Source organism: Podarcis raffonei, chromosome 6, assembly GCF_027172205.1.
Source record: "Podarcis raffonei isolate rPodRaf1 chromosome 6, rPodRaf1.pri, whole genome shotgun sequence".
Lineage (NCBI taxonomy): Eukaryota > Metazoa > Chordata > Lepidosauria > Squamata > Lacertidae > Podarcis > Podarcis raffonei.
Genome location: NC_070607.1, coordinates 24,748,985 through 24,759,133, shown reverse-complemented (window position 1 = coordinate 24,759,133; position 10,149 = coordinate 24,748,985). Strand labels below are relative to the sequence as shown.

Sequence of the window (10,149 nt, the reverse complement as noted above, 5' to 3'; positions counted from 1 at the left end):
GGATATAGGATAGCAAAGGGGCACAGGTTAAACTTTAACCAGGTCTGTGAGACATTAAAGACGTCTATTGATAGGCAGCAGTGTTTGTCAATTGTGGGGAACCTATGATGAACCTCACTCCCATCATGCCCAATAATTTGCCATGTTGGCTGGGGCTGATGGGAGTTGGAGTCCAACCGTGGTTAGAGTTTCAGACTAGGACTGGGAGGACCACAGTTCAAATCCTCACTTGGCCATGAAGCTCACTGGGTGGCCTTGGGCCAGTCATTGCCTCTCAGCCTCACATGATTTTTTGTGAGGATTAAATGAGGAGGAAGAGAACCATGCACAGCATCTTGAGAGCTTTCGAGGGGAAAAAGTAGGGCAAAAAGTGAGAAAGAGGTGAGACAGAAGATAAATAAAATAAATAAACAGCTTGAAGGCCACAGGTTCTCTAGTCCTCATTACTGAATTTCCTTCCACAAAGGTAAGAATATCTTTTGCCGGACTCAAAACTCCCTCTCCAGATTTAAGGATTTAGGAACAAATTTGTGCATTAAAACCAGTGCTTTTTTCCTAAAAAAATTTTTAGGTGTACTCTCATTTTGACTCAAGAAAAACACCATTTTATAGTTACAGGTAGGTAGCTGTGTTGGTCTGCCGTAGTCGAAACGAAATAAAATAAAATAAATTTTAAAAAATTCCTTCCAGTAGCACCTTAGAGACCAACTAAGTTAGTTATTGGTATGAGCTTTCATGAGCATGCACACGAAAGCTCATACCAATAACTAACTTAGATGGTCTCTAAGGTGCTATTGGAAGGAATTTTTATTTTATTTTTTAATTTTATTTTGTTTCCACCATTTTATAGTTCAAATCGGGACAAATGAACAAAAATTCACAAAAAGTTTAGGTGTATGCGTCCCCCCAGGAAAAAAGCACTGATTAATATACATAATATCAACATAACTATGGACAGTACAATTCTCACCCTACACATTCCTAAACATTCCTGTTTCGAAAATGGAAAGCCTTGCTAGTTCCAGGAAACGTTTCCCTTTTGAAATAAACACCATCTCCATCTACCTACAGGCGCTGCCTGGAAAAAAAAACCCAAAAGAAAACAGGCGGCGGTGTAGACGACTCGCAAGCGATGGGTGGCAAGGCTACGATTAAATATTTTTGAGCTGCTTCGGCTCCCGTAGTCCGCCGCCCTAGTTACTGTCTTCTCCATGGAGTCCTCCTGGGCGACTCTGGGCATCGCAGCTTTCCTTTTCCTCTTGCCGTTTCTCTTCGCCGCGCGGTTGTTCCGAACGAGGCGACCGCACGTCCCGCGTAACGCCGCCGTCAGCCTCCTGGTGGTGGCAGGTTCTGGTAAGAAAGAGACGGCGAAGTTTGCCCGCTCCGCGTTTTGTATAGCTAAGCGTGGCCTAGTCCACCCGGACTACAATACCCAGCAAGCACAGCGGCAAGCTTTCTCCCCCATAGCGTTCTTTGGCGCGAGGCATCCTGGGATTTGTAGTTCATACAGCGGGCAGAGGGCACGGACCTGAGGTTCGCGCTTTTAGTTTCGGGGAATCACCGTGAGAAGCCTCTAGTCAATTTATAAGTCGCCCAGCTAAAATGACTAGTTTTAGCTGAGGAGGGTGCAAAGCCGGAAAGTATCTTACAGAACCGTTCTCGCTGCTATTGAGAGCAAATGCTGGCGCCACGTGCATTGCGGCTATACTGTATTATTATTAATTTATTTATTCCGCCTTTTCCCCAGAGACTCAAGGCAGCTTACAGATAAAATAAGAACAGCCGAAATAAACATTAAAAACAACAACCAAACATTAATATAATATAATATAATATAATATAATATAATATAATAATATATTTAAATAAAATATAATTTACTAAGAACATACAGATAATTACTGTGAAAACAGCACAGCCCCAGCTCTTTAATTCAAAACACTCTGTCCCCAAAAACCTGTTTTGATAAGAAGGTCTTCAGCTGCTGGAAGAAGGATAACGAGGAGGGAGCTAGTCTAGCTTCTCTAGGCAGGGAGTTCCAAAGTTGTCCTGGACCAGGCACAGAGAAGGCCTTATACCGCACCCCTACCAAGCATGCCTGTGACAGTGGCGGGACTGAGAGAAAGGCCTCCCCGGAATATCTCAGAACTCGGGCAGGTTTGTAGAGGGGAATGCAGTCTCAGTTAAGTTGGACCGAAGCCATATAGGATTTTGTAAGTCATAACCAGCATTTTGAACGGTGCGCAGAAACAGACCAATAGCCAGCTTAGCTGTTGTAACATTGGAGTTGTATGCGGCAATTGTAATGTGCAGCATTTGTGGCAGCTGCATGCTTATGAATGCAGATGTCCCACCACCTTGAAGTCCTTAGCCCTGTAGCGTAAGCCTCATGGCGGATGGCTGACACCAAGCTGCATTTGATGCACAGGTGAACACTTGTGGGCAAAGCGCAAGCTCATCTCAGTCAATACAATAATAATATCTGCTCTGAAATAGGGATGTTTCTTTATGTCCCGTGGAGCTGTCATAATATGCTTTAAAAGTACGGTATGTGCTGTTCCTTATATAAAGAGTAGGTGCTAGAGAGATGGTCCAAAGCACATAGTTGCCCGTGACAGAAAATTATGACACCAATAACAGAAAATGCACCAATAACAAGCTAATTAATTTACAAATCAAAATGTCAGGTGAGATGACCACATCATGAAACAGCTTTTTATTTAAAAAAATCACTTTCAGGTTTGTTTGTGGGTTTTTAAAACAAAAAAAAGCAGTGTATATAGTTTATGAAATAAATGAATGAATTGTGAGTGTGCAGCAGCAAGGTGTGAGAGGAAAGCTTTTGGGAAGGGCCACAGCTCGATGGTAGAGCATCTACTTTACATGAAGAAGGTCCTAGATCAGGGGTCAACAAATTTTTTCAGCAGGGGGCCGGTCCACTGTCCCTCAGACCTTGTGGGGGTCTGGACTATATGGGGGGGGGGTGAATGAATTCCTATGCCCCACAAATAACCCAGAGATGCATTTTAAATAAAAAGACACATTCTACTCATGTAAAAACATGCTGATTCCTGGACCGTCCGCAGGCCAGATTTAGAAGGCGATTGGGCTGGATCCGGCGCCCAGGCCTTAGTTTGCCTACTCATTTCCTAGGTACTATCCCTGGAATCTCCAGGTAGGGCTGGTAGAGACCCAGTCTAAAATCCTGGAGTCTGGCTGCCAGTAAGTGTATGAGGCAGCTTCTTATTTGTGTATACCATGGAGTTTGCCCTGTGCTCCCCAAATTAGCCTGGCGTGGAGGATATTGTGGTAACAGCCAACTGAATGGCTTCTGTTCATCGAGTGGGGGTGAAGAGGTGTCACCTTGTCCGTCATCTCAGGCAGCAAAATCTCATGGGCCAAGCCTACACCGAGGTGGGTGAACTCACCCTGCCTAATGGCATGACTTACTCTGTGCCAGAGGATGAAGCGGCCGTGTGACTACAGAGTCTTGAGTTTAAAGGATGTAAGTTGGGTAGCCAGACTCGCGCACAGCGTTGTTCTTGTTCATCTAATTGCTATATAGGTGAATATTCTTTCCACTTGCGTCTCCTGCTGTCATGGGGCTTTGATGGGAAAGCTGCACCTTACTGAAGTTCTCCCTTCAAGATAACTATGAATAGCATGAGAATCCTGCTTCATTTATCTATTCACGGAATATTTATTTATTGATTGATTTTACACCCACCTTTTTCTCAAAAAGAGCTCAACAACCCTGTGAGGTAGGTTAGGCTAAGAGGCATTGACTGGCCCTAGGTCACCCAGGGAGCTTCATGGCTGAGTGAGGATTTGAACCCTGGTCTCCCAGGTCCTAGTCTGACACCCTAACCACCACCACCCAGTGGTGGCTCTGTGGAGGGAGTCAGCATAGCAGCAGGGTAAACTATTGGTTAGTCTCAATAGTGTGGCACAGTATGAATATACTATTAAATGCAGCAGCATCTGGGTAAAGGGTATTTCTCAATGTTCTACATGCAGAAGGTCCCACATTTAATCCTCAGTGTCCTCCAGGCACAACTGGGAGAGACCTTTTTGAAACCCTCCAAGAACAGCTGTCAATCAGCAGAGAGAATACTGAGTGGGATGGATCATAAGAGCATAAGGAAAGCCCTGCTGGATCACATGAAAGGCTCATTTAGTACCGAATCCTGTACTCACAGTGGCCATAACCACATGGCTATGAAAGCCCAGATGCTGGACATGAGTGCAAGAGGACTCTCCCCACTCTGAACTAATGTTCAGAGGCAAAACACCTCTGATACTGGAGAAAGTACACAGCCATTATAACTAGTAGGCATGGACAGCCTCTTCCTTCATTAATTTGTCCAACCCCCTTTAAAGGCGTCCAAGTTTCTCTGACTTGGTATGAAGGAGCTTCTTAAGTTCCTAATATATTCCCAATAATTGGTTCCTTTCTAAAACAGACAGCAGCATCGCATTAGTAGAATGCTTCTTGCAAATATAGACAAAGAATATAAATTTGCCACAGGAAACCCAGTCAGTTGGGTGGGGTACAAATAATAAAATTATTATTAGTAGTAGTAGGAAAAAGAAGTTTGCAAACCTCAATACAGTTTTCTAGTATGTTGTATATATGATTTTTCTTTTAGGAAGGCCCAAGCCCACTGGCCATGTAACTTTTAAAAAAAGAGAAATGAACTAGAGTTGGAGTACATACATATGGAAAACATTTGGCAGTTCAGACATTAGTTGACTGAGAAGGGGAAATGTGAAATGTCTGAAATGAAAAGCATTGTGCTTTGATATGACCTGAAAGTTATCTCTATGGGGTTTGATCTACACATCAGTCTCCAGTTGATGCTGCAAGCATCAGAGTCTTGCAGTTCGCTGATCTCTCACAAGCCACCTTCGCTTTTGTGTTTTTCAGGAGGACACACTACAGAAATCTTGAGGTTACTTAGCAGCCTGTCCCAGACATACTCTCCTAGACATTATGTTTTGGCTGATTCAGACAAAATGAGTGAAGAAAAAATCCGTTCTTTTGAACAACAAAGAGCTGAAACTGCCTCCAATTCCTTGGTAAGTTGTGGCATCTTTATTGACAACTGTTTGTTTATATTTCACGTGCCAAAATGGTGACTTAAATTGCTTATCAGCATGATTTTCATTGGGCTCCATAGCTGTAGCTCTGAGCACTTTGCTTCTCAATTTATCCTGCTGAATTGCCTCTTTATGCTTTTATCTTTATTGAATCTTACCTTTTGCTCATAAACCCAAAAGTTAGCCAAGGGTGAATGTGGCTTTTACTCAGGCCAAAAAAGATTAGCCACCCCTGCTTTTAAGATAAGTCCTCGCTGAAATCAGCAAGGCATTTCCAAATAAGCATGTATAGAACTGGGGATTATAATCAATTACTGTTTGTTCTCATTAATAATAATAATAATTCTGTACACAAGGGAGAAATGTGCACACAGCCAGAGGTTTCTTTTTAAAATGTCTGCTTGAAAAGACAAGTTGCTTTTCATTTTTCAGTTTGTACTTTTCCCAGAAAAAAGGGCTTGCCTATCTTCAGGATGTGGCAGAAAGTTCAAAGAGACCTCCAGCCTTTCCTTCTCTTTCCATTGACAGTTTAGGAGCCACCTGAAAATGTATGAGGGGACATTGGTCATCAGTGGACTGCAGGTTTAATAACCAGTGGTAAAAGTGATCTAAATGTATGAGCTATGTTTCCCTGTACCTGAGAAGGATTTCATATCAATAAGGGTCTTCTGTTCATTGAGTAGAGTGAAAAATGTGGCACATCTGCCAATGCCATTTGCACAAGCACATCTGCCTGCAGTTCCACTACAATGCAGCTGCAGCACCAGACAAGGCCATGCTTTGTGCTGGCATAGCTGCTGGTAGCTGCATCCTAAACCCTAGGTGTGCTTGCCTAGCAAGCCCTAGTAGGCTCAGGATGTTTGTTGTTGCTTAGTCGTTTAGTCGTGTCCGACTCTTCGTGACCCCATGGACCAGAGCACGCCAGTCACTCCTGTCTTCCACTGCCTCCCGCAGTTTGGTCAGACTCATGCTGGTAGCTTTGAGAACACTGTCCAACCATCTTGTCCTCTGTCGCCCCCTTCTCCTTGTGCCCTCCATCTTTCCCAACATCAGGGTATTTTCCAGGGAGTCTTCTCTTCTCATGAGGTGGCCAAAGTACTGGAGCCTCAGCTTCATGATCTGTCCTTCCAGTGAGCACTCAGGGCTGATTTCCTTAAGAATGGATCGGTTTGATCTTCTTGCACTCCATGGGACTCTCAAGAGTCTTCTCCAGCACCATAATTCAAAAGCATCAGTTCTTCGGCGATCAGCCTTCTTTATGGTCCAGCTCTCACTTCCATACATCACTACTGGGAAAACCATAGCTTTAACTCTACGGAGCTTTGTTGGCAAGGTGATGTCTCTGCTTTTTAAGATGCTCGGGATGTTGCATGCCCTTTCCTAGCTCTGTATGTGACTTCAGCACATGTATGAAACATGTTCAAGCTTTTCCTCACTACAGCTTAGCCAACAACTCTGTTATAATCAGTTCAGCATGGGAAATAGCCAATTCCCAGCGCATCTTGCACAATGAAGACAAACTGCGGGCGGGGGAGGGGCAGGGAAAACAACACAAAGAAATATTTCTCTTTAATCTCTTGCTACATGCAATTATTAACAAAAGTACCAGAAAGAAAGGTGGCATCTGATAGGATCTTTTATAAATGCATGTCAACATACATCTGTTTCCTCTTAAGTATCTTAACAAGTTCTGTGTAACCCAAACTCAGGAAAACGAAAACTTTGTTTCAGTTGGACCTGCTTCTGAAGCTTTTAAATTTTGTTATTGTTAACATGCTTCTATGCCGTGTTTTGTTTTGTTTTGGGTTGAGGTTTCAGGCTTGGGCTTATCTCCACTAAAGTGTATTTTGCTTTGTAACATTTATTACAATATGAGATTGCTTTTTTTGCAGGGGGGGATTTGTCGTCTGATCTAGTACCTATCAAGTTCTAAGGGTTACGACTCCGCTGAGAACTCAAGTCTCTGAACCACATCACTGTTCTGTCTCAGATCTCTGAGGCGGAATTTTTGTTCCTACTTGGAGGGCATACATTTCTTTCTTTCTTTCTTTCTTTCTTTCTTTCTTTCTTTCTTTCTTTCTTTCTTTCTTTCTCGTTTGAGCGCTTGTACTTTCCTCCATGAAACTGGAAGAAGGAATTTAGCCCCCATCCCTGTAGAACAAGCAATATTATCAGGCGAAAAGATGAAATGGAATAAAAAGTAGATTTCAAAATATGGTTTATCTGAATTTATATAAGGTCTGCCACTTGATTAAAGAAATCATAGTGGGTTAGTCATATCTGCCCTGGTAGCTCAGTTGGTGGAACAGAAGACTATCGATCTCAGGGCCATGAGTTTCAGTTCCACATTGGGGAAAAGATTCTTGCATTGCAGGGGGTTGGGCTAGATGACCCTTGTGGTCCCTTCTGTGAGGTTTATGGTGCACTTCTGTGCATGTGCACATCTACACTGAAGTTAAGTCCCATTGAGTTCAGTGGGTTTTGTTCCCAGGGAAGCAGGTACAGGACTGCACCACCAACCAGTTAAGGATGCAATCCTATTACACTCATGTGAGAGTAAGTCTCATTGAACTCAATAGGACTTTCATCTGAGTAGACATATATAGGCTTGCCCTGTAAGACTGCAACCCTACACACGTGTGGTGTAGTGGTTAAGAGCAGTGGACTCGTAATCTGGTGAACCGGGCTCGCTTCCCCGCTCCTCCACATGCAGCTGCTGGGTGACCTTGGGCTAGTCACACTTCTCTGAAGTCTTTTAGCCTCACTCACCTCACAGAGTGTTTGTTGTGGGGGAGGAAGGGAAAGGAGGTTGTTAGTCGTTTGAAATTCCTTAGGGTAGTGATAAAGTAGTATATCAAATCCAAACTCTTCTTCTTCTTCTTCTTCTTCTTCTTCATCTTCATCTTCATCTTCATCTTCATCTTATTATTATTATTAAGAATGAACTCCACGGAATACAGTGAGACTTACTCAGTTTAGTTTCTTCAGTTTGATTTACACATTGCTTCACACAACCAAAAAGAAGTTGCAAAGCGATTTGCAAAAACAAGAACATACAAAATAGAAGTGTCCATAACCACTTAGCCTAACATGAGAATGAGCACCATAAAACAAACAAACAAACAAACAAACAGCCAGACCATTAGTTCTGTCCATAGCCTGGGAGAATAGAAACATTCAGCCTGGTGCTGAAAAGCTGACAAAGTCTACTTAGAGGTTTTTAAGATTAATTAGCTGCATAGAAATTCAGTTCAAATAAAGTTATTTATTTAAGTCGGCCCCAGGAATACAGGAAGGCATTGGAGCACAGGCAAGCCTTGTTGCTTGAACAAGGCTTAAGTGGAACAAGATGCCTACCTATACCCTTTCCAGGGGAATCCTGTAGTCAGCAGGAGTGGCAAGATCCCCAAGGCATGGATGAGGAATGGCAGGATCCCCAAGGCTGAGAAGCTGCCTCCTGGAGAGGTTCACAACGAGGGGGAGCTACACACAAATCCAGCCATTGCTGACACAAAGCTATAGAGCTGGTAATTTTTTCAGGGCAGGGAGTGGATCCTTGCATGTGGTCTGCTGCTTCTCTTAAGGATCTGTTGTGGGCAACAGATTAAAAAAATATATTTTAAAAAATGTAAAAATGAGCTAAAATAAACCCACTGGGGTAAATTGCACCACCACATCTCACCCACGTAAAATCGGTTGGGGTGGCCTCCTTATGGCTGTGGGCTTCACGGCATTTTTCTCACCAATGTCACTAAAAATTCCTGCTCGTGTTTTCTGTTTGGACAAGACATTCCAAAGATGAAGGAGTCAACATTCTTAGCACATGCAAGATGAAAACAACAAAACAGGTTCAGGTGTGAAGGAGCACTAGCAGCCAAGGCATCTTCCATTTTTTGCTGACTTAAAAAAAAGGGGGGCAGTTTCTTTGAAGATGGAACCTACCTGTGAGGTAGGTTAGACTGAGAGGCAGTGACCGGCCCAAGGTCACCCAGAGACCTTCATGGCCAAGTGGGGATTTGAACCCTGGCCTCCCAGGTCCTAGTCCAGCACCCTAACCAGTGTGCTACACTACCTTCTGCCAGATCAACTGGTGTGACAGCTGCAGCCATTCCTGGATCAAAATACCTTAGCTATAGTAGTCTAGGCATTAGTAACCCCCTGATTGGATTATGGCAGTGCACTCTATGTAGGACTCCCCTTAAGGTTGGTCCGGGAAGCTACAGGTAGTACAGAATGCTACAGCCTGGCTGTTGGAGGAGGTGACCTATCAACAGCACATAAATCCTGTGCTGAAATAGTTGCCCTGGGTGCCAGTACGCTACAAGACTTAATTCTAAAGTTTTGCTATTTGCATGTCAAGCCCTGAACGACTTGGGACCAGGATACCTTTGGGAACGCCTGCTTGTCACAGTCCTGCTTGGTCACTTTGAAGCTCAAGGGAGATACCCCTAAGTAGTGCCATATGCTTCCAGGGTTGGTCTTACGTCCGCTAAGACCACAGCCTTTAGTGTGGCAGGACCTTCCCTTTGCAGGCTTCCTCCAGTGAACATCAGGCCAGCACCTACGGTATTGGCATTTAAGAGGCAGCTGAAATCTCACCTGTTTGTCCAGGTCTTCCTTGACGGGGTCACAAAGCTACATTCCTGTATTAATTTAATCTATCCATTTGCAATGTATTTTTTTATGGATGCAGTTTTGTTATTACTTTTTTCTGTGCCCTATATTTTTCTTCATTTGGTATAGAAATTTTTAAGGCTGGACAAACTGGTTAATCTTAGCTGTGGTTAGCTGAAGCAAGCCAGCTCAGAACATAGTTTAGGCTGGCTTTTTTCAGCCAACCGTAGAAAACAGTAACTATAGGTTAGAGTTTGATAGACACACTAAGCAAAAGCAAAAGCTTCTGAAGTCTATATCAACTGCACTGGCTATATCAACTGCACTGGCTCCCGGTGGAGTACAGGATCAGGTTTAAGGTGCTGGTTTTAACCTTTAAAGCCCTATACGGCCTAGGACCCTCGTACCTACGGGACCGCCTCTCCTGGTATGCCC

General features: G+C 43.6%; 1 protein-coding gene across 2 annotated transcripts in view; it reads left to right on the top strand.

Moving 5' to 3' along the window:
• Window positions 1-1,211: 1,211 nt before the first annotated feature.
• The window catches only part of ALG14 (ALG14 UDP-N-acetylglucosaminyltransferase subunit), a 42,493-nt gene continuing 33,555 nt past the window's right edge, over window positions 1,212-10,149 (top strand). For both annotated transcript variants that reach the window (XM_053391701.1, XM_053391700.1), the window contains exons 1-2: window positions 1,212-1,353; window positions 4,928-5,079. In XM_053391701.1, coding sequence (XP_053247676.1) covers window positions 1,212-1,353; window positions 4,928-5,079 — 294 coding nt within the window. The remainder of the gene's footprint in view (window positions 1,354-4,927; window positions 5,080-10,149) is intronic.